General features: G+C 37.6%; 2 protein-coding genes across 2 annotated transcripts; both read left to right on the top strand.

Moving 5' to 3' along the window:
• Positions 1-1,319: 1,319 nt before the first annotated feature.
• On the top strand, positions 1,320-1,823 carry LOC129529333 (cyclin-dependent kinase 2-associated protein 2-like). Its single transcript, XM_055373948.1, has one exon. It carries the CDS (start codon positions 1,494-1,496, stop codon positions 1,821-1,823), a length of 330 nt encoding a protein of 109 aa, XP_055229923.1. The 5' UTR covers positions 1,320-1,493.
• Positions 1,824-10,656: 8,833 nt separating this feature from the next.
• On the top strand, positions 10,657-15,096 carry LOC129529391 (unconventional myosin-Vb-like). Its single transcript, XM_055374069.1, is given in 2 exon segments — positions 10,657-10,702; positions 13,823-15,096. Coding segments are annotated over 2 exon segments (1,320 nt in total).
• Positions 15,097-25,521: the final 10,425 nt, after the last annotated feature.

Genomic DNA, 25,521 nt, shown 5'->3' with positions numbered 1-25,521 from the left:
ATTGTCTTAGGCCCCACCACTGGGGAGGCTACACATGACATGGGATGTGGGCCATCGGTCAAAGGGCGCAGAGATGGGGCACTGCCAGGGGAGCCAAGGAGGAAAGAGAGCGCTTTCCAAATTGTCTTCCAGGGTTTCAATGTGCATTTTATTAACTCAGAATCTGTCGGGAATAATACTAGGGAGCTACCTTTCCCTGGAGATGGGTCTTGTCAGTGGAGTGAGATAGGCTGGGGGGAGGAAGAGGAATGGGAGGCTCAGTTTATAAATATTAAGATCAGAAAGGGTGTGCTGCTGGAAGGAGCAGAGGGGGCCTGGAGATTTGGGTGGCTGCCATTGGTAAGTGGTTGCAATCCAGAGAGTGGGATTGAGTTCCTCCCTTGTCATGTTAGCATCCCATTTCCTGGGCGCAGGTCTAACGCCCTGCAGGTGGTCATTTCACTCATGGTGGCTTTGTCTCTCTTCTGCCATCTCCAGACTCAGCTTTGCACTCCAGGGCTGCGTACCACCAGCCACTGTCATGTTAACCCCTTCCCAGGCCAATGTGTCCTCGGCCTGGAGCCCAATCTGCTGGACAGCCTGGGACCGTCCATTTTCGGGGTGGTGGGCAACCTGGTGGCCATCGTGGTGCTGTGCAAGTCACGCAAGGAGCAGAAGGAGACCACCTTCTACACAGTTATGCGGCTGGCCACCACCGACCTGTTGTTCACTTTGCTGGTGAGCCAGGTGACCATCGCCATGTACATGAAGGGCAGGTAACCTGGGGGCCAGCTGCTGTGTGAGTACAGCATCTTCAGCCTGTTCTTCTTCAGTCAGTCCGGCCTCAGCATCGTCTGTGCTGTGATATCTATACAGGTAATTTGTGTTAGACATTCTTAGAAGAGTTTCAAAAGTTTTATGTTTTTATCTGGGTTATAAACAGAGTCCTCAAATGCATACAAAGGAAATCATGCCATGATTGAATTTCAGCAGGAATAAGTTTATTTTACCTATTCAAAGTTAAAATACTTTTGTTGTGTTTGAAAATGTGTTTTAAAGATATGTGTTTGAAAAAAGTTTAAGCAAATATTTAATCATGTCCCCTTTTCTATCCCAAGAAATAATTTCATATATAGTTTATTTAAATTTTTTAACAAAAATGTAGCATAATTTTTTTAAATTGTATATTTTATTTAACCCAATATATATCCAAAATATTGGGTCAATATGTAATCAATATAAAAATTATTAGAGATAGTTTGCATTCTTTTTTCATATGAAATCTTTGAAATCCATTGTGTATTTTACATTTTAGGATGTCTCAACTCAAATGTGAAATTTTCATGGAGAATATTTGAACTGTATTTAGATTAATACAAATTGCAGTTAAAAAGTTTAATATAGATTTACCAGGGGGCGTGCAGCCCGCTTGCCAATCAGATCGCTGCGGAGCGGTCCCGCAGCCAACCCCCGAAGAGCAGCCTGCTGGCTTCCCCAGCGCCCAGGAGTTGGGGATGTCCTACAAACCTACCACCCCTGCCCCCAGCAGCACCCCCGGCTCCAGCACCCCTGGGCCAGGCACTCCGGTCCCTACAGGAAGCATCCTGTCGCCGTCGGGCTCAGGGCTGGGAGCCACTGCCCCTTTCAGACCGCTGTTTAAAGACTTTGGACCGCCTACCGTTGGTTGTGTGCAGGCCATGAAACCACCTGGTGCCCAGGGCTCCCAGAGCACCTACACGGAACTGCTGTTGGTCACAGGGGAGATGGGCAAAGGGATCCGGCCCACCTATGCTGGCAGCAAGAGCGCCGTGGAGCGCCTGAAGAGAGGTATCATCCATCCCTAGCCAGAGTGCCTGGTAGAGACAGAGCGGAATGCCCACACTTAACAGGAAGCTCCTAGGCCTCTGTGTCTGGACTTCAGAGCACCTGTTTCTCCCTGACCTTCATCCCTAGTTGCACTAACCATCCTGGACTTCCTGTCCTGTGTCCCTTGATGGGTGCTCTCCAGGAACCAAGGGGCGGTTCTCACTCCAGGTGGCAGCACTAAGGACCCCCCTCCCCATCCCACCCCGCCAACGCAACAAGAGTTAGCAGCGAGGTACCCGTGAGTCCCACCCATGACCTGCCGACAGTGTTGCCCACTGGAACTTTCTGTGGCCCCCACCACTCAGCCCTTTCCACACTTGTCCGGAGCCTCCTTCTCCCTCAGCACAGCTCAGGCCTCAGGCCTGACACTTCCCTGCCTTGTGTCTTTTGCTAAATATGACCTTTCTATATTAATAAAAGATGCTTTGGAGTTGTGCTCTCTAAAAAAAAGTTTAATATAAAGGAGAAATAAAAGGAAATTTAGCAAAGAAATATGTAGATGAATATATAAATACTCAGAGGTGACATTACTACCAGACATAATGAGATTATCAGATGTTTCATTTACTTATGATTAATATGTTTGTATTTATTTTTATTCATTTTATTTTATTTATGTATTTATTTATTTTTATTATACTTTAAGTTCTAGGGTACATGTGCACAACGTGCAGGTTTGTTACATATGTGTACATGTGCTGTGTTGGTTTGCTGCACCCATTAACTTGTCATTTACATTAGGTATTTCTCCTAATGCTCTCCCTCCCCCAGCCCCCCACCCCATGACAGGCCCCAGTGTGTGATGTTCCCCTGCCTGTGTCCAAGTATTCTCATTGTTTAATTCCCACCTATGAGTGAGAATATGCAGTGTTTGGTTTTCTGACCTTGCGATAGTTTAAACAAACTAGGAAGTTCAGAAGTCACTTTACAAGAGAAATAAAGAAAAATAAAGTATTAATGACATTGGTAACAGAATAAAAATTAGAGTTAGACAAAGTATTAACAAGCAAGCTTATATATTTATAAGAGATGGGAAAATATTAGAAAGGAATAAATCATGTCTTGTCAACATGAAGAAAAAGTGTATTTTTTTGTTAACTTATTATTGTGTTTCCTTGTATAATTTTCACTTGGTTTTGTTGGTTTTACTACTTGCTTCATTCTTTCAAAAACTACATCTTCATAGACCATCTCAGCTTTTGCTATGTGGGCAGAATTATAAAACCCAATTTCAAAATTTCAACTGAACGTTGTCAGCATTTTTCTTTGGGCTTTTTATTGAAAAAAAAAAAACTAAGTAATTGTGTGCGTGTGTATTTTAGTATTACCATGAATGTAATAACAATAAAATCAAACAAAAACAAATGGATATGCAATATGTTGGCCTAGCATCTCAAATATGAAAAAGGCATTGCCAACAGTGATATGATTTTTTTCAAAAAGGTAAGCTTTTTAAAGTATAATCTTATTTTAACCTAAAATCTTACTATCAGAAAATGCAGTGTACATTAAAATGTTCTGAAATGCTTTATTCACATTTATTAAATGGTTGTACTCACTCAAATATCTACAAATTGGTTTTTCACTTATGTAATTATCTTATAGAATGTTCAAAAGTCATGCAGAATGTGAGATAATTTTCTATTGAATGTGATTGTTTTATCATTGCAAGACATCAAACATCCCTGTTTCCTGCCAAATGAATGTACAATAGCAATAAATGTAAAGATGTGTTTTTTGGAAAAGACACATTTTTGAGTTATAAAACAAGGATTTTAAAACTTGAATTGTTACAGTGAGTTTGTCTTAATATAGGCTACAGTCACTTTAGATAAAAAATTACCTCACATCTATTTTCAATATTACTTAAAGATGTTCATTTAGTGGCAATTTTTTTTTTTTGCCTAGAGGCAGATATTTTGTCACATGGCTATTTATGAAACTGTATTTAAATGCATGTACACACATAAAAGCTGCCACTGTGGCTGTAAACTATTACAAGTTATCAAGATTAAAAAATAAACAAAAAAAATTCAGTTTTTCTACAAAATGTCTTTACTCGATTCCAAATTTAGAGGTTTAAAATGCTTCAAATTAATAAAACCAAGTGTTTCACATATTTCAGTTGGAATGGCGTTTGTCCTAGTTTTATTAGTGAAGCAGCAGACTGTATTTTTTCACTCTCATACACCTTCAAAAGGTGGAGAGAAAAATTTGATAAAACTTCTAGGTCATTATCTGATGAAACACATTAAACACTAAAGGAGGTATACAACTTCATTGCTTGTAAAAGACATATAAGAAGGAAACCTACATACATATATCTATCGGTTTTGTATTTTCAAGAACTATTTGCCTTAAAGTGAGCTTTGTAACAGTATGTGTTCTCCAACAAAGCCAAGGAAAGTAAGTTTGACACAAGGATCTGAAAGTCTACGTGTGTGGCATAATTACATTGAATACATTCCACAAATAAGGCAGAAATGTATAGTAGAGTGTCCATTATAGAGGAACACTCAATAAATATTTAATAAAGTGCTTAAAATTTCTCATTATTGACCTGAACAATGAGTATACTTATTAAGTTTGTCAGTGACAGATATTAAAAGTGGAGATTGAAGGAAAAATGATGTATAGAAGAGAGATTTTACCTTCAAAGTGACATAAATAATTTGAAGAAATTGAGGGAAGTGACTTGCTTAAATATCCATACAGTAAATATTTATTGTGTGCTTACTGTGTGCATTGGGAATTAAGCAGTGAAAAAAATACAAAGGAAAACATCAACAACATCTCTTCTATCATGGAGCTTACATTCTACCAGTAAGAGAAAGACCATCAACAAATACATATGTAGTATAACATGACTATGAATGGTATGGAGAAAAATAAGAACAGTAAGGGGGATGTGGGGGCCTGGGGATTTATTTTATATAAGGACAGACAACAAAGGCCTCATTACTAAGTAATTTTACTCAATCTTTTTTTCAATTTATTTATTTGTTGATTCCATAATACTTATTTATGTATTTATGTATTTTTAATTTATTTTTTATTTTTAGAATCAGGGTCTTACTCTGTCACCCAGGCTGAAGTGCAGGGGTGTGATCATAGTTCACTGTAACCTTACTCCTGGGCTCAATAGATCCTCCCATCTCAGCCTCCCAAGTATCTTGGTCTACAGGCACCTGCCACCATGCTTGGCTAATTAAAAGAAAAAAAATTTAGAGATGGGGTTGTGCTATGTTGCCCAGGCAGGTGTCAAAATCTTGGCCTCAAGCAATGCTCCTGCTGTGGCCTGTCGAAGCATTGGGGTTATAAGCATGGGCCACCGTGCCTGGCCCTGTAATATGTATTTAGCGTATACACTGTGATAGGCACAAGAAAGTCTCTGATAGTTCAGTAAAAAACTGCAATGATGTCTGCAACAGATAATTAAGTTTGGCCACGATTCTTTTGAGTGTCATAACACTGTCCTAAGAAAAAGTCTATATTTCCACTTTACTGGGTCTGTGAAACTCAAACTCAACGTTAAAAAGCTCTGATTTTTGGTTGAAATCATAATCCAACTAAAAGCCAGAAATGTGGAGCCTTTTTTTTATTTTAAGTGAATCATAAGCAGTCTTGTATTTAAGACAGATAAAATTATTGTACAGTATTATGTTTTCTGTACTTAAAATGAGAGAAAACCACGAGGGTTTTTAATGTTTGAAAAAAGAAGGCATCTATGAGGAAGCTTTATATTGGTAGAAAGTGTGAAAGGAAAATAAAATCTCAGGACCCCAAACTCACTATGACAAAGGAAAATTAAGCTTGGAACCTGAGTCATGCAAAAACTGCCATCCTTTTGTTCCCAAACAGCTGTAATTTCATATGCTTACTTTAACTTATGTAAAATGTAGATTTACTGAGAGAGAGGATGAATGCACAACTGACTCCTTCCTCCTGTTTTTGCCACATGTAACATATAGATTCACTGAGCACTAATCAGAGCCTCACAAGAATGTAGCCATTAGCTTCCTTGCCTTCCCTCTCTCCTTCTTTTCCTCCCCTGGTTTAATTTCCTGCCTGCTTCCTCTTTCTCCTTTAAATATTGAAGTTCCCAAAACCCTCTTTAGAAAAAGCACAGGACATCGCCTACTTGTGACTTGTGATTCTTTTTCCCAGGTGTATCCTCCACCTTGCAAAGCAAAATCTCTAAATCACTTGAGATCTGCCTCATTCACTTATTGGTTTACAAAAGGAAGTTGGAAAAAACCACTCTTCTTGCAATGCACAAATGACTGTTTTATAGTAACTTTATTGCCTATGCAATCAATCACGTATTTGATATAATTATAGTATCAGATGATAAATGTAGATGTAAAAAATCTATCTGTAAAAGTGACTTTTCTTATTTCCCCTCTCTCCTTTTCTCCCCTACTGTGCTTTGAATTCTTTATTTTCATATTCACTTTGCTGGCTTCGGATCATTTCCAAACCTACTCTAATGGTAGCATGATAGCATCCAGTGAGTTTGTTGTTGCTGTTCTGATAGGACCATAGACTTTCACATCTAGTTGTGATATCACATGCTCACATTGTCTAACTACTTCATTTTACAGTTGAAGAAATTGAGACACAAGGTAAGGTGACCTGCCCAGTTCCAATCTAGTTATATAATAAAATAATGGCTAATATTTAATAAATAATATGAGTCAGGCACTGGGAAAATAAGGCACTTTTTTTTTTTGAGACGGAGTCTCCTTCTGTCGCACAGGCTGGAGTGCAGTGGCGCGATCTCGACTCACTGCAAGCTCCGCCTCCCGTGTTCTTGCCATTCTCCTGCCTCAGCCTCCCCAGTACCTGGGACTACAGGCGCCCGCCACCACGCCCGGCTAATTTTTTGCATTTTTAGTAGAGATGGGTTTTCACCTTGTTAGCCAGGATGGTCTCGATCCCCTGACTTCGTGATCCTTCCGCCTCGGCCTGCCAAAGTGCTGGAATTATAGGCGTGAGCCACCGCACCCGGCAGTAAGGCACTATTTTTATCCCTATTTAAAAATGTAGAAACTGAGCCAAAGAGAGGATATGGTATTTGCCTGGGATCATAAGATTAGTAAATGTCTGAGTTGGTATTTAAAGGCAGGCTGCCAGATTTCATAGCCCATCCACAATTGCATGCCTCTCAAGTCTTCTGGCTCTGACTTCTCTGCAATTTACACAGCCCTACACTGCCTTCCTCCTAAACTCTCCAACATCCTATTTTTTTCAGCTCTAAACTTTGATTCCCTAAACACAGCAGTCAGGGACAGGTGGAAGATTGTTGTCAAAAGAACAGGCAGCAGCATTACGGTTTAGCCTCTTTTTATATCTATTTTATTCTACAGATTAGTGTACTTTTCTCAATTATGCATACTTTTCCATTCTGCCAAAAATTTATTTTAAGGCTGTTAAAGCTGTAGTCAATTTTCTCACTTTGATCTTCCAAAGGAACCTGCTGTATCTTTTTCATTCTGTGCAAAAATAGGCATTTTAGGATCCACTCAATGCTAAAGTCATTGAGTAGCTACAGACTTGCTATTTGTTTCTCCATTGTTATATTTTCATAGTTTTAGAATCTGAGCAGCATTTAATTTGTCTATGCTTTATATTTTCCTTTAGAGAAAGAACACAGTGATACTTGCTCATAGTGTCAGAGGAATAATCCCAAAGAGAGAAATTATTCTTCGAATATCCACCATGACTGACTACTTAGTAATACTGAAACCTACTTATAAAACAAAACAGAAAACCTCCAAAAAACCAAATAAACAACAACAAAACTTAAAACCAAAAAGGTACTGGAAGTCTCAGAAGTATTTAGCAGTTATTCTTGCTCCTTCAAATGAAAAGATGCTTTATCGTATCCTCTATGGAGAGAATTCTGACAGTATTTATCAAAGACCTTACATTTATTCACCTTTTGCCCTAACAAGTTCCTAACTTAAAAATACATACAACAATTTATAATATAGCATTTTTTGTAAAGGGAAATAATCAGAAAGAGTCTAAGTGTTCAACAATAGGACACTTGCTGAATTATGATACAATCACACAATAAGGTCTTCATAGAGCCCATTAAAATGATGTTATTGATGTTTATTTATTAATAGGAGAAATCATTTAGAATTTTTGGTTAAGACCTTTAACTAAGCACAAAGTCTATGAAGTAATGTGCACAACATTCCATATTTTCATAAGGGGAACGACTTTTAAAACTACCCTGCAATCATCTCATTTTACACAAATGTCTATGCAGGTTTGTTACCCGGGTATATTGTGCCATGCTGAGGTTTGGTTTATGACTGATCTCACCATGCAGATACGAAGCTTAGTACCCTGTAGTTTTTCAACCCTGGCTGCCATCCCTACTGCCTATACTAGTCTCCATTGTCTATTATAGTCATCTTTTCTTTTTTAAAAAAAATCTGTTTTTCTGATTTTTTATTAGGTAAAAAATGGAAAAACAAAATATAGTTTTCATTCAATACATATTTCATCCTTATGCGTTATTTTTTCAGAAAGTGAAGTCCATTTAGAATGATAGCAGTTCATCAACCAAATAATTCATCTTCACACAGTTTCAATAACTTCAGAAATTTTCTTCATCTCTCTCTCTGTAGAAATTCTCAAACTGTGGAATGGTCATCTTTATCGTCATAAATACTGTCATCTTTATGTCCAAGAATATCCAACATTTAGCTACCAAACTACTACCCAAATCTGATTAATTGATCATGTTGATTCTGTCACATTCTACTTGTCATATCAGATTTTTATTAAAGAAATCATTAGCTTATCTATTATTGTTACTGTGGTTGTAAGAAAATTTTATAATTCATTTGGATCAATCCTCTTCTTTATGGTCTTATTTGAGAATAAAACTTAGTTCTGTCTTAGCCTGTCATTTAATAAGCCAGTGACCTGGGGCAAATCTAACTGCTTCATCTGTAAACTATGAATGATAATAGAGTCCCTCTGCCTGTCACACATGGGTATAGTAAGGTTCCATTTTAAAAATTGCTCTTGTTATGTTACCTGAAAGGCATTCTGTAATGATGAGTGGCAAGGTGGTCTTAGCAACAGTGCAATGAAAGTTGGGACCATTTTCTGTCGCTATCATTTCTATTTTTGTGATACCCTCTTTGAATTAGCCTTAGGATGCAATTCAAAGGAGTGATGTAATTGGAATTTTCTTCTTTTTTTTTTTTTTTTTTGAGACAGAGTTTCCCTCTGTCGCCCAGGTTGGAGTGCAGTGGTGCAATCTGGGTGCACCACAAGCTCTGCCTCCTGGGTTCACACCATTCTCCTGCCTCAGCCTTGTGAGTAGCTGAGACTACAGGCGCCGCCACCGCACCTGGCTAATTTTTTGTATGTTTGGTTGAGACGGGGTTTCACCATGTTACCCAGGATGGCCTCGATCTCCTGACCTCGTGATCCGCCCACCTCGGCCTCCCAAAGTGCTGGGATTACAGGCGTGAACCACCGCGCCCGGCCCATAATTGGAAATTTTTGTACTGTTAGATCTAAGAGTATTTTATGTGGTATAATAAAAGATTAATTTAGTGAACCTCATTAGATAATTAGCATGGAATATATTATGCACTGCCATGCAGGGGCCTAAGAGAATGGTCCACACCTCTTGCGAAGTTTATATGAAGACAGGCAACAAGACAGTCTAGCTGAGTAAAAGTCTGTAGACATCTCTAGGGAGGAGTGGTTAGAGAATGCCTTGACTGTGGATATCTGGCATATTTTACCCCAGAAAGAAGAGCACAGAGTGGCAGAGAGTACTTGAGATTTAAATAAGAAAAGAGGATGAAAAAATTACTTTCACTAATTATAAATTTTCTCAAGAATTGACTTATTCTCTATTTTCTATTGCCTCTTGAGAAATCATTATTTTGCATTCAGTCAACATAATTATTAAGACTAATTGTGGAGGGTATTCAAAATGGAAAAACAGCGGTCCCTAGGATTATATTTTATTTATGAATGATCACTCATTTGTAACTTTTCCTTCAGTTAGATGTTTTTTAATACAAAAATACCTTTTTAGCACCAGTACAGTTTGTGAAACGAAATGTGAAATTCAGGCATATATGTAATTTTATGTGTAAAATATTCCATTTCTTTCTGTTAATGAAGTAAGTATGTTTAACATGAGACATATCCTCTTAATAAATTTTTAACTGTGCAATACAATCTTGTTAACTATAGGTGCTCTGTTGACAGCAGATCTCTAGAACTTATTCATCTGTTATAACTGAATTTTATACCCGTTGAACAGCAACCCCCATTTCCCCTCCTTCCAGACCCTGGCAACCAGTATTCTACTCTATTTCTAGGAGTTTAACTATTTTAGATATCTTACGTAAGTGGAATCAGGCAGTATTAAAACATACTTTCAATTAGTAATGACTATAATTCAGATAATTTAAATAAGAGAAAGCAAACATCACTACTACTAGCTTTTGGGGGAAAATATTACAAATAGGGATATTGTGATAAAAGTGTACAATATTTTTTACGTTTGTGCACTTAGATCCATGTTCAAACTTTGCCACCTATACATGTATAGCATATTTGAATGTGTGCTACAGTATGCCATTTATAAAGACTGAAAATAACGTTTTATAAAATATTATTATTTATTTAGCAACCTCATGAGCTTTGGCTTCAAAAATACCTGATTTACAAAGCATAATCCTAGTGCTGGAGAACATATCAGTGGCTGCCAAAGGTTAGTGTTGGTTGGAAGATGTGATTAGTGAGGGATAACATGAAAACATGTACTTTCTTTGTGGTGATAGAGCAGTTCTGCGTCCAGATTATGGTGATGGTTACATAAATCCGCACTTCATAGATCTATACACACACATCACACATACACTCACACACACCTACACAAGAGTACATGTAAAATCCTTAGAAATCTGAATAGGGTCTGAACCTGAGTTAATGGTATGGAAACAATGTCAATTTCCTGATTTTGGCAACATACTAGGTTAAGTTAGATATAATTATTGGGGAAGGTTGGCTGAAAATAACACAGTCATTCTTTTTACTATTTTTTAACTTCTTGTGAGTCAAATTATTTAAAAATAATTGGTATTAAACAAAGACAAAAAATCTAAAATTTCTAAAATCAAAGCCCTTATGAATTTGAACATATTATTTGATTTATTTTGTAGACCTTGATTTCTTCACGTGTAAAAATGGAATGATAGTAGAATTTCTATCTCATTATTGTCATGCTTAAACCATACCATTTATGTAAGTGCCCAGTACCGTGTCTGGTGAACAATAATGCTTAAACACTGAGTTCCCCACTTTTTTGTGGCTGTTGGTTTACAGGTGGTTTTTAAGTTCCTAAGTGGAAGTTTGTTTAAAAAGAGGCAGTCAAAATAAACAGCAATGTCTCAGAGCATCATCTGAACAAGAAAGGAAGGTGTTCTCCATCCCTTGAAATGGTCTCAGTCCTCTTTTATTGTTTAGCTCTCATGTGAGTCTTCACAAATAACCTCAAGAATTGCTACAACACCAACAGAGAATTAACTCTCATTGAGTTTTTAGCTCAGTAGATTCTGGGTCCTAAAATTTATGGACTCAACTGCTTTTTAAATTTTTCCCATTTAGAAATATTCAATTTAAATCTTCCTTCAGTACGCAATTGTTAACTGTTAACAATCCTAACATTATAATAAAGTCAGAGGTAACATTTATTACTTTTGTTTTCCACTCATACTGTTTGCAGTCCATAAGCATACAGCATTTTGGTCTTTTCAAATATCTAAAGGAAGATAAACAAAATCAAAACTAAGAAATCCTACTCTGAAGTCATATCTCTCTAACTAGATTGTATATTTATTGAGGGTGATGACTATATTTTATTTTCCAGAAGAATAAAACAAATACAAGGTTGGGACGAATTGAATTTAGTGGGGGATGGAGAGGGGAAGGAGTCAAGGTTTTTCATCCTTTTCCATGCCTTGATAACTTGATCTGTGAGATCCTAGTTAAAAGAACATGACTATCTAAAGAAGTAAGTGCTTGAAAGGCCCACTGTATTAGGAGATTAGGAATTGTTAGCTTGAAAAGACATAAATGGAAAGAAAACATAATACAGAGACAAAATACATGAAATTTGTATTGTGGTACACATGTGCTTTGTGATCATATTTCTGTGTCATAAACAAAAAAAAGTATAAAGCTTAACCAAGAGAAATTTAGGGCACATAGAAGCATTTACGTGTTTTCATACTATGAGCTGGGGCTAAGGTGTCCTTTACCATGACAGTTGGTGAAGCATAAGAACAAATCAATTCACAAATGTTCTGGCAAATTCCAATTTCCACATCTTAAATCATAGACCTAAGTCAGTCAAAGTCAGTCATATATATAGATAAGTGTGTGTGTGTATATATCTATCTATCTATCTATATATATATCTATATATATATCTATATCTATATATATATATATAGACACCTACTTAAGTGGTATGATTTAAGCATGACAATAATGAGATAGGAATCATACTATTCCATTTTTTACAGGTGAGGAAATCAACGTCTACAAAAGAAATCAAATAATATGTCCAAATTCATACGGGCTTTGATTTTTGAACTTTCAAATTTTTGTCTTTGCTTAATACCTTTTGTTTTAAAATAATTTGACTCACAAGAAGTTAAAAAAAGAAGTAAAATGAATGACCATGCTATTTTCAGGCAACTTTCCCCAATGATTATATCTAACTTAACCTAGTACGTTGCCAAAATCAGGAAATTGACATTGTTTCCATACCATTAACTTAGGTTCAGGCCCTATTCATATTTCTAAGGATTTTACATGTACAGATGTGTTTGAATGTATGTGTGATGTGTGTGTATAGATCTATGAAGTGTGGATTTATGTAACCATTACCATTATCTGGATTCAGAACTGCTCTATCACCACAAACAAAGTACATGTTTTCACGTTATCCCTCACTAATCACATCTTCCAGCCAACCCTAACCCTTAGCAGCTACTGTTCTGTTCTCCAGCACTGGGATTATGCTACGTAATTCAGGTATTTTTGAAACCAAGCTTATGACATTGCTAAATAAATAATAATGTTTATAAACTATTATTTTCAGTCTTTATAAATGGCATACTGTAGCACATATTCCAATGTGCTATACATGTATAGGTGAGCCAAAGTTTGAACATGGATCTAAGTGCACAAACATAAAAAATATTGTATGCTTTTATCATAATATCTCTATTTGTAATCTTTTTCCCCAAATACTAGTAGTAGTGATGTTTGCTTTCTCTTATTTAAACTATCAGAATCTTTAAACTTTCTCTTATTTAAACTATAGTCATTACTAATTGAAAGTATGTTTGAATACTGCCTGATTCCACTTACACAAGATAGATATATATATCAGTCATATCTATGTGTGTGTATATATTTATATATATGTCAGTTATATATACGTGTGTATATATTTATATATATGTCAGTCATATATATGTGTGTATATATTTATATATATCACATACACACATATATAGATGGAGTTAGGTCTATGATCAGTGTATATATTTATATAAACACATATGTATTTTTAAACTATTACATGAAGCAAATAGTACAGTTGATTTCATATAACAAGAGTTATTGGATGTATATGGGCAAAAGTTAATGCATATGGGCAAATAAATTGATGAACTTACAGACTCATTTATTTGACATATATTTATTGTGTGGTCTCTATTGAATGCTGGGTATCTTCCAGGAGCCTAAAATTCAGCAGTGAATGTAACAGGCTCAAATCCTTGTACTCAAGTAGCTAATATTCTAATCGAGGGAGAAGACAATAAACAAACTTAATAAGCAAAATATTCAACATACTAGTTGATAGGAAGTTCTGTGGTGAAAAATAAAGTAAGAGGAAAAGAATGAGAAGCTCTAAAAGCAACTGAAGATTTACATGAAGAAGCTGCCCAGGCGTTGGCCCAGAGTGAGAGGAAGCGCCATGAGTTCAACAGGCAGGTCACAGTTCAGTGGAAAGAAAAGGATTTCCAGGGCATGTTGGAGTGCCACAAAGAGGGCGAGGCCCTCCTCATCCTCAACCTGGTGACAGACTTGAAGCCCCAGATGCTGTTGGACACAGTGCCCTGTCTCCCCGCCTACATCCTCTACATGTGCATCCGGCTCGCGGACCAAACCAACAATGATCTCAAGGTGCACTCCCTGATGACCTCCACCACCAACGGCATTAAGAAAGTCCTGAAGAAGCACAGTGATGACTTTGAGATGACGTCATTCTTGTTATCTAACACCTGCCACCTTCTTCACTGTCTGAAGCGGTACAGCGGGGATGAGGGCTTCATGACTCAGAATACTGCAAAGCACAACGAACACTGCCTTAAGAACTTTGACCTCACCGAATACCGTCAGGTACTGAGCGACCTTTCCATTCAGATCTACCAGCAGCTCTTTAAAATTGCCGAGGGTGTGTTCCAGCCGATGATAGTTTCTGCCATGTTGGAAAATGAGAGCATTCAGGGTCTATCTGGTGTGAAGCCCACTGGCTCCCAGAAGCACTCCTGCAGCATGGCAGATGAGGATAACTCATACCGCCTGGAAGCTATCATCCGCCAGATGAATGCCTTTCATACAGTCACATGTGACCAGGGCTTGGACCCTGAGATCATCCTGCAGGTATTCAAACAGCTCTTCTACATGATCAACGCAGTGACTCTTAATGACCTGCTCCTGCAGAAGGACGTCTGCTCTTGGAGCACAGGCATGCAACTCAGGTACAATATAAGTGAGCTTGAGGAGTGGCTTTGGGGAAGAAACCTTCACCGGAGTGGAGTAGTTCAGACCGTGGAACCTCTGATCCAAGCAGCCCAGCTCCCGCAGTTAAAGAAGAAAACCCAGGAGGATACAGAGGCCATCTGCTGCCTGTGTGCCTCTCTCGGCACCCAGCAGATTGTCAAAATTCTAAACCTTTAGCCTCCCCTGAATGAATTTGAAGAACAGGTAACAGCGGCCTTTATACAAACGATCCAGGCACAACTACAAGAGCAGAATGACCCTCAGCAACTGCTATTAGATGCCAAGCAAATGTTTGCTGTTTTGTTTCCATTTCATCCATCTTCCCTAACCATGGAGTCAATCCCAGCATGTCTCAATCTGGAGTTCCTCAGTGAAGTAGATGCATGTTTAGTCTGATTCCCAATGTCAGCAAAAAGGAAGTATAGACAGTAAAGTAAATTCAAGGATCTGTTAAATCTGGTAAAAGTAGATCAAATCAGAGATTGACAGCCTGTGGAGGGTGCTGAACTATACAGAATTAGACACAACTATGGCATTATATTTTGTACATACTGCTCAGAATAAAAACACTTGAAATGTGGAAGATTTTAAGTTTGATTTCAGTCCAGCAAATATACATAATAATTTATAGACACCAAGCAGTCCCCATAGCCATATAAAAGATGCCAATTCTATAAAATGAAGCTGCCGAGTTTTAATCTTTGCATATAACTGGAGAATGTCCAAATTAAAATACTAACTATATATAAGTCACATAAATTGTCTTCAAAGGGCTTTTAACGAATAATAGTACTAATAACCATGATAATGACATATACTGACATTTCCCAAAGTTTGCAAACCATAGGTGTGGTAGAGTTTGTGGTGAGATGTGTTAAGAACAAAAATATGGGGATGAGACTTCTGAGAAATGTCCCCAAAATATTTTTTAATGGCTGATTATACAAAGATAGCAGTGTTACTGACCTCCAAACCAGACATTTTGAGTACTGGTTTCTGAAGCAAAATTAGAAGTGCCAGTCCTCAGTGTCCTCAAACGCTTTTGTGTAATCTTGGTTTAATGGAAGAGATGATTAAAATGCTGCTATCTGAAACTCCAAGTGAGAAAGATGGAAAAATAATTTGTGTCTGATGCTAGTCCATACACTTTCCAAGTCCCACAAAACTCTCACAAAACTGTATATAAGCTAAATATTAGAAAATGATAACAACTTGTTTTATTTATAGATGTAAAAACCAAACAATGTGAAAGCTTTTAATCTCTTAATACCATTAAGCCTCCAGGAAGAGCATCATATAATGCTCTACTATTCCAAACAACTGAATAGTAAAACAAACTAACCTAGCACATCAGATTATCTGAAAAACCTTCAAAAATACTCAGTTCAGGGATTACTATTATGCAAAAGTTTAAGGTTTTTTAAGAGAATAAAATGGCTTAGGTCAACTTTCCCCTTTCAGGTTATTTTCAACGTTTTTCAAACCTTGTAATTCAAAATTATAAATATCTCTCCTACGAAATAAGGATTTTAAAAAAGAGTAATTCAGTAATATAACAGACATAGAAGTTTGCTGCTCTTAGAATTTTTTGTTTGTTTTTGGGCTCTTCAAAAGCAAGCATTCAGTTAGAAACCCATATTATTCTTTCCACACTTTTTTTATTATACTTAAAGTTCTAGGGTACATGTGCACAATGTGCAGGTTTGTTGCATATGTATACATGTGCCATGTTGGTTTGCTGCACCCACTAACTCGTCATTTCCATTAGGTATATCTCCTAATGCTATCCCTGCCCCCTCCCCCCACCACACAGCAGGCCCTGGTGTGTGATGTTCGCCTTCCTGTGTCCAAGTGTTCTCATTGTTCAATTCCCACCTATGAGTGAGAACATGAGGCGTTTGGTTTTTTGTCCTTGCGATAGTTTGCTGAGAATGATGGTTTCCAGCTTCATCCATGTCCCTACAAAGGACATGAACTCATCATTTTTTATGGCTGCATGGTATTCCATATTCTTTCCACACATTTTTTTTTACATCTTTTCCCTATTTCTTGATAGCAGTATGCTGTTTCCATGATAAGAACAAATAGTGTTTGCCAATCATAGAAGAACAGCCTCTGTATTACATTGAGAAAATTAGATTTATCCGTGGATTGGGAGTAGAACAGCCTGCCTCCACCCTCCTTTACTCAACCTCCCAACTTAAAAGGCTCTCGGAAACACAGCACACTCCAAGCTACCTTCTGTACTGTGCCCTTAGACCACAGCTTCCTCAGTCATTCTCTGCATCTCCTGGGGCTTAACCCAGTCTTAGCCTGTGTTGAGGCTGCTGACAGTTGTGTTCCAATCAGTTGCCATGGACATTATTCCTTCTACATCCACATTAAACATGCCAGCTTCTCTTGGGTGTATGCAGAGCTGTGCCTTTTTCTTTCAGTTACAGTTACATAATCACTGACGTCCATGACTCTCACACATGGATCCATGTGCTGACTTCATTTAGAAGGCCAATCTAAAACAACTGGGTTTGTGGCTATCTCTTTAAAGTTATTTGTGAAGTATAATTTGCTTTTTGATGCACTTTAGTTTGAAACTGAGTCCCTTATGTAAGGACTGTCCTTAATCTCAAAAATGCCTTGTTAGAGTGTTAAGGAGTTTTGACATGCAGTGGTTCCACAAATACAGTGGCTTACTGTCCTTATATACTGTCTTACACCATCGTTCTCTCCATCTCTCTTGGTCACTACTGTCTGCTGTCACTGGTTAATCACTAGATGCCAAGAGCTTACTGAACAAAAGCTTGGCAATCAGAATAAACGGGGAGGGAAGGACCTTATGAATCATCTACTTAGCCTAAGAAACGGCAGGTTTAGTTCTTCTCTTCCAAAAGATACAGGTATATCACTGGAATTGTACTTAAAATTAATAAATGACTAGCAAATATATACTTTATATGTACTTAACATTTAGATCAATCTTATTTAATACTTGGGGGTTAGAAGAAGCATCTTTAGGGGAACTATATAATATTCTGTTAGCATTTTCTCTGCATTTTTAAAAATCATTTCAACTCAAACACTTATCAGCATCATGAAATCAGTAATGACTCTTAAACAATTCAACATAAAGGTTTGAACTCTGCACTAGATGTCTCTTTAATTTTTTAATATTTAAAATTTAGTTCAGGCTTTTCTCACCAGGTGCATTTAGTGGTGACTAAGATAACTGACTTCTCAATTGTTTCTCTGAAATAAGTGTTGCTGTGGGAATAATTTTAATGTTCAATGTGATATCATGGTAGAGTTTTGTCTTTTAAAACATTAGAAGCATTTTAAATACTAAGAATCAAATATTTATAGATCAAACACTTCTGTTTTAAGTATTATATGGGACCTGTTTACATATAGTAAATGTGTATGTATGCATGAGTTGTTGCTGAAGCCGACAAGCATATTACATACATGCATTTTCCCTGTGCCATCATAGTTGCAGTTAGAGTTCTAGTACTTGTAGGCTTGCCTGGGAGGCAGATTAGACCCAAAGGTAGACATTTTTCCCTTTCCCTGAAGCTTGATGGTGGGAGTTGATTCTTTGATTTCCTTAGTACCAAACCTTAAGGCTTTTGTAAAAACAAAACAAAAAAAACTAGGAGCTTGGAACATTTAAAAATTAATGCTGCTACCATCAATTCATCAAATATTTACTTAGAACCTTCATACATTAAGATTCTGGTAACCAATACATTAGAATTTATTTCTTCTGCATAAAGTAAATTTTCATACACTCAACCTACTGAGACAGCAAAGGTGTCCTAATTTGAGGCATTTGTATAATGCCTACATAACTAAATGGTAACTAAAATGGGACAGCATGGGCAAGACCTTGTAGTTCTTCACAGACTATTTGTCATCAGTTTCTCCAATTAATTTGCTGCATGAGCCAAATAACCATAATTCACCTTTTGTACCCACTGGAGCCATAATTAGAGAATTAGAGGGTGTAGACAGAGGTTAATGCCAATGACAAATGCAGGGCAGGATTTATTATTATTATAAAGGTCATTACATACAAAAGATTTTCTTTAAAAAAAAATTCCTAATTCTAACAAAGGGGATCAACCAGAAATGAAACTCACCTACTTTCTGAAGTGACACTGTATCAGAATAATCCAGATTTCAATATAACATTTTGCCACCCACTGACATTTAGATGAAGGACTGCCTCTCCAGAAGAGTTCAGAACATATTCAGGGGTGAACCTAACACCAGGGAAGAAAGACTACTGATGAAAATATTTTTCCACTTTGAACAAATCTGTAAACTACACCTTTCTTTATAGAAAAATGCTTGGAATAGTCACTGTAATATTTAGCTGTGGATAAAAATTTGTGAAAATAAATACTTTTGAATTAGAAAAAGCAAGGAAAAAGAATGGGGTTGATAGGATGTATATTTAAAATAGATTATCCAGGAACAACTGCACTGTGTTTTATATATGTGTGATAATATATGTATAATTGTATATCACTATATATAACAACTGTATCTTTATATCTGGTGCAGGTGAGTAAATAACCCATGCAAATATCTGGGGGAGGAATAGTCCAGGCACTACAGGAATATCAAAAAGGCCAATATGACACAAGCAGAGTAATGACAGAGTGATATGGAGTGAGGAGCAGATGAAATAATAAGAAAAGTAGGCAGGTCGTTTTGAGGGGTATGCTTCTCAAATTCTAATTTGCATATAAATCACCTAGGTTTCACATTAAAATAAAGATTCTGATTCAGGTGGTCTGGAGAGTTTATATTTCTTACAAGTTTCAGGGGATGCTGGTGCTACTGGCCTGTGTATCACACTTTGAATACCAAAGGACTGGAAATGCATGCATGGTAAGGAGCTTTGGGATGTGAGTAATGTGGGTTGAATTGTGTCTTCCCCAAAAAGATGTTCAAATCCCAACTCTCAGTACGTGTAAATATGACATTACTTGGAAATAAAATCTTGCCTAGTCAATCAAGTTAAGTGGATTCAGATGGGCCCTTATCAAATAACTAGTGTGCTTGTAAGAACGTGGATATTTAGAAAAACACACAGTGGATAAATTATGTGAGGATGAAGGAAGAGATTGGAGTCATGTAACTACAAGCCAGAGAATGCCAAGGATTGATGGCAACTGTGAGAAGCTAGGAAAAGACAAGGAAGGATTCTCCCCTGGAGCCTTCAGAGACCATGACCCTGATGACATCTTACTTTCAACTCCTAGCCTCCAGAACCGTGAGAGAATAAATTTCTGTACTTTTAACCTACTCAGTTGGTGGTAATTTGTTACAGTAGCCTGAGGACACTAATACTTTGAGTGGGATGGAGAGTGAAGTCATTGGAGGGTTTTAAGAGAAGAATGGCTCGGTCTGACTTATTCTTAAAGAATCACCCTAATTGCAGAAACTAGAATAGACTGAAGGCAAGGGGCTACAGGGAAGTAGGAAGACCAGTTAGGCGGCTATAGCAGTAAACCTAACTGGAGAGTGGAGAGATAGTGGTTTGAATCAGGGGGGTAGTGATGGTGGTGAGACAGGAACAGAATCTGAAGATGTTTTGAATTACTATTGATAAAATTTGTTAACATAGTATGAGCTATAAAAAAATGAGGGTGGCTGGGAATGGTGGCTTACTCCTGTAATCAAGGCACTTTGGGAGGCTGAGATGGGTGGATTACCTGAGGTCAGGAGTTTGAGACCAGCCTGGCCAACATGGTGAAACCCTGTCTCTACTAAAAATACAAACATTAGCCGGGCATGTTGGTGGGTGCCTGTAATCCCAGATCCTCAGGAAGCTGAGGCAAGGGAATCACTTGAACCCAGGAGGTGGTAGTTGCAGTGAGCCAAGGTCATGCCATTGCACTCCAACCTGGATGACGAGAGTGAAATTCCATGTCAAAATATGTAGAATGATGTATAATACTTTGGGTAGAAATCTAGTAATGGGATTGCTGGGTCAAATGGTATTTCTGGTTCTAGAACCTTGAGAAATCACCACACTGCCTTCCACAAAGTTGAACTAATTTGCACTCCCATCAACAGTGTAAAAGCATTCCTATTTCTCCATATCCTCTCCAGTGTCTATTGTTTCCTGACTTTTTAGTGGTCGCCATTCTAACTGGCATGGGATGGTATCTCACTGTGGTTTTGATTTGCATTTCTCTAATGACCAGTGATGTGGGAGATTGGTCAGGGTGGTGGGAGAAGCTATAAGGAAAGACGCAAGCCTTCTTGAAAGTTTGGAAGGTCTTGCAAAAGCTTCATGAGAGAATAAAGGTGAAGGAAGAAAATTCTCCTTCTCTGAGGCTAAGGGTGAGAAGTAGGTGCAAGGAAAAGTAAAAAAGTTTATCTAAATAGGCTTGTTTACTTATGTCATCAGGAAACTGACTTTTGAACTTCTGAGCATGAGATTGCTCCCTGTAAGAGGGAGCAAAAATGTTAATTACCCAGCAATTGTGTTGACTCTAGGCCTTGGACGTTATACCAGTACTGAATAAATACAAGCAGCTCTGGCTTGTCGAGACTGCTAACTCTCCTCTGCCCCTAGTTCTCGCAGCCTCCTAGCCTGCTCTTACCCTGTATATTTGCGTCTGAGTACTCCTTTCTTCTGTTGCTCAGCCAGGGTCTGCGGGATGGACCCGGCACAGTGATGATGAGCTTTTTTTCATATGTTTGTTGGCCGCATAAATTTCTTCTTTTGATAAGTGTCTGTTCACATCCTTTGCCCACCTTTTGATGGGGTTGGCACAAGCACATGTATGTTTACTGCAGCACTATTCACAATAGCAAAGACTTGGAACCAACCCAAATGCCCATCAATGATAGCTTGGATAAAGAAAATGTGGCACATATATACCATGGAATATTATGCACCCATAAAAAAGAATGTGTTCATGTCCTTTGCAGGGACATAGATGAAGCTGGAAACCATCAGTCTCAGCAAACTAACACAGGAACAGAAAACCAAACACTGCATATTCTCACTCATAAGTGGGAGTTGAACAATAAGAGCACATGGATATAGGGAGGGGAATATTACACACAAGGGCCTGTCAGGGGGTGGAGGGTAAGGGAGAGATAACATTAGCAGAAATACCTAATGTAGATGACAGGTTGATAGGTGCAGCAAACCACCATGGCACATGTATACCTATGTAACAAACCTGCATGTTCTGCACCTGTATCACAGAACTTAAAGTATAATTTAGAAAATAATAGGGCTGCCAAGGGTATAAACAGGGTGTTTTGTGGCTTAATAACTGTATAACTATAAGGATGGAGTGTATTACCTCCTGATATGAGGAACATGATGAGAGAAGGTGAGAATGGGGAAGATGCTGGGTAAGTGGGGAGAATAGTAGAAGGAGATTAAGAGCTCTTTTTGAGGTATGTTCACTTTGAGATGCCTATTTTGCCTGCAAGTGGAGATAGTAATTAGGCTACTTGGCGTAAGTCTGGAGTCCAGAGCATAGGTCTCCACTGGAGATTTATCTGATATGAGTTATTAAGAGAAATTATGATGTTTGGCAAGCATGTCCTTAAGTTGTGAGATTAACATCAAGAAGGACAATCATTTACTTCTAAAACATGGTGTTCAGTGTCACTTATTTGAAAACATACTGGGCCATTATTTGACCTGTGACAGTTCGGACATTCATTCTAAGACTACCAGATATGAAAGTCAGGAGACTGATTATTTTCTTTTTTGGTGCTTTTCTCACTCTAAACTTCAACTTTCCATATCATTAAAGCCACTAAGGTAAACAATTAGCCTAAGAGATATATTCATTTTTTTTTGCTGCCTTTAAATTTGATGCCTCATTGTAAAAAATATGACCTCACTTGTATTTGTGTGGATGATATTTTAAAAGATCATACTGGGCAGAGAATATGGACAATTTCATTATTTAATACTTTAGACTAATGCCAATCATTCAAACATGAATTCTTCATTCATCTGTCTTGTTAAAGAAACAGAGCTCATATTGCATATGTGAAATATCACCTAGTGTCTATTTCAATCGTATATATTTTCTGTTTGTATCTTAGAAAAATTATTTCACCTCAACAAGCATATTGCTTGTTGGAATTATCTGGATATAGTGATGAAATAATTATTTTCATCAACATCTGAAGAAAATGCCTATGTATCTATTGGGATGGGAGGTGGGATGGAGAGGTGTGCAGTTGTCTAGCACCACTTGTGGCTGGGAAGGTATGTGTGTCTACAGTAACAGAAAAAATCTATTGTTACCACAAAGATTCCCCATAGCTCCTTTAAAAATAAACCTGCCATCTTGATCTCCATCTGCCTGAATCTTTGCGTATCTCTCCCTTAGTTCAAAATTCTGACAGAGAATAGAAGCATATTTATCAATCCTTCAAGCCCCAGTAGAAACATCAGAGGGAGAAAACTTACCTATTTTGAAATGGTTGACCAATTCTCAGTGACAAAGCTACAGTTACAGTCTGATTTTCTTGTCCATTGCCAAGAAAAAATGATTCAGTCTGACTCCAATTTATAAGGGCGTGTTGAAAGCAAGAATCCTACTTGTAGAGATTCTTCTTCTAGGCATGAGGAATGGTTATTCCAGGTAATGGATTCCTAATTTGCCCTTCTGTGGAACTAGATTTGCATGACAGATGACAGAATATTTGTCACCTTAAGATTCTTAAAAAATTAATTTAAAACCATGCTATTTCTAATTGTTTTGGCTTATGCTCTGAAGTTTTTTTTTTGTTTGTTTTTTGTTTTTTGTTTTTTTGAGACAGAGTCTCGCTCTGTCACCCAGGCTGGATTGCAGTGGCGCAATCTCGGCTCACTGCAAGCTCTGCCTCCCAGGTTAACGCCATTCTCCTGCCTAGGCCTCCCGAGTAGCTGGGACTACAGGCGCCCGCCACTACACGTGGCTAATTTTCTGTATTTTTAGTAGAGAGGGGGTTTCACCGTGTTTGCCAGGATGTTCTCGATCTCCTGACCTCGTGACCCGCTCGCCTCAGCCTCCCAAAGTACTGGGATTACAGGCTTGAGCCACCGCACCCGGCCCTGAAGTTTTTCTAAGGCTGCCAAAATTGTGGTCACCAACATAATAGGTACCATTTTTCCATTTTCCAGTGTAAAATATATAAAATATGTTATATAATATAAAACTTAATATACCTGCTGGTGCATATAGCTTTAATATCATATAAGCTATATGAAAGCAGAAATATGCATTTAAATTCAACATTTGCAGAATGTTTCTTTTTTTTTTTTCTTGAGACAGAGTCTCGTTCTGTCGCCCAGGCTGGAGTACAGTGGTGTGATCTCGGCTCACTGCAACCTCTGCCTCCCGGGTTCACGCCACTCTCCTGCCTCAGCCTCCTGAGTAGCTGGGACTACAGGCGCCCGCCACCACACCCAACTAATTTTTTGTATTTTGAGTAGAGACGGGGTTCACCGTGTTAGCCAGGATGGTCTTGATCTCCTGACCTCGTGATCCGCCCACCTCAGCCTCCCAAAGTGCTGGGATTATAGGCATGAGCCACCGTGCCCGGCCTGCTTTTAGCTCTTACAATCGAGGGTAAATCTACTTATAAGGGTGGATTGCAATATGCATATATTTGAAGAAACCTGATACACATTGCTTCATTTTTTCATACAGCCTTAAGCAGATTATTAAATTTACCTTTTTATTTGAGTACTAACACTTTTCCTACATAGTTAGAGAGAGCTGTTTGCTCAGTTAATGCAGCAAAGGGATGAGGGTAAGAATGTGTGACAGTTAGCTCATTCTAATTTGCTTATTGATTGGTGGACATATTCCCTCAATTACTTGACCTCAGATCCTATATTGGGGCTTACATTAGGTGAATACCCAGGGTCTCAGGGCTCCATGTGAGTGTTTGAAATCACTTGTCTAGATATATAAAAGAGAACAGGATATACTCACCACTTGCTTGGACACATTTTACTGCCTAAACGGTTCATTTACACCGGCCAGTGATGCATTACTTCTTGTTCCTAAGCGTTTCTCAATCTGTGTTTTGTATCTAAAATACACCTTTTTCTCCATAATCTTTTAAGTTGTCTTTTTTTGCTAGCATTGCTTATAAAATCTCATTTTCTCCAATAAATCTCTCTTGAAGCTTAGAAAAACAAAATTGGGGTAATATTTTCTAGGTAAATAGGTACAATTCTATAATTCTATATTCCATGATTTGTATTAAATATAATATAAATATCAATACATATTCTTTGTCTTTCAGAATAGGTATGTTATGTTCATATGTGTCAGGTTGGATCAGTATTTAAATTTTACTACTGAGATAAAGAAAGAGTTATTAGCAATTTTTAAAAGTTGCTGTACAATTTGTCATATTACATTGTGCTTCTTAATGACAAATATGTCCAATATTATATTGGGAGATGCCACTTTCTGTACTTTATCCCCAGATTTGGGAGTGATACTTATTACAGCTTTCAGAATTTCAAGAAATAGTAGCACTACTTTTAACTAGACTAAAGTCATTTGTTTTTCTTTTGCATAACTTTCTGGACATTTGTAAATTCACAGGATGTCTTCCTCAAATCACAAAATGCCCACCTTCTAATTCAATTGGGAGGTCAGATACCGGTTTAATTCTGGAGCCATATGAATATTGCCTGAGTTAGTGTTATAGCTGAATATCATGCAAATGTGGAAGAAGTCTATTGAATCAATGTCATTTTATACATGGAAATAAGCAAACAGTTGTAAATAATATGGAATATTAAAAATCTTTCTAGTAAACCAATGTTTA

This window comes from Gorilla gorilla, chromosome 22, assembly GCF_029281585.2.
Source record: "Gorilla gorilla gorilla isolate KB3781 chromosome 22, NHGRI_mGorGor1-v2.1_pri, whole genome shotgun sequence".
Taxonomy (NCBI): Eukaryota; Metazoa; Chordata; class Mammalia; order Primates; family Hominidae; genus Gorilla; species Gorilla gorilla.
Note: the sequence above shows the minus strand (reverse complement) of the source record. Positions and strands in the feature narration are given on the sequence as shown.

What these genes read in the sequence shown, in the direction of transcription:
- LOC129529333 (XM_055373948.1), top strand. Translation starts at nt 1,494, where the DNA reads ATGTCCTACAAACCTACCACCCCTGCCCCCAGCAGCACCCCCGGCTCC.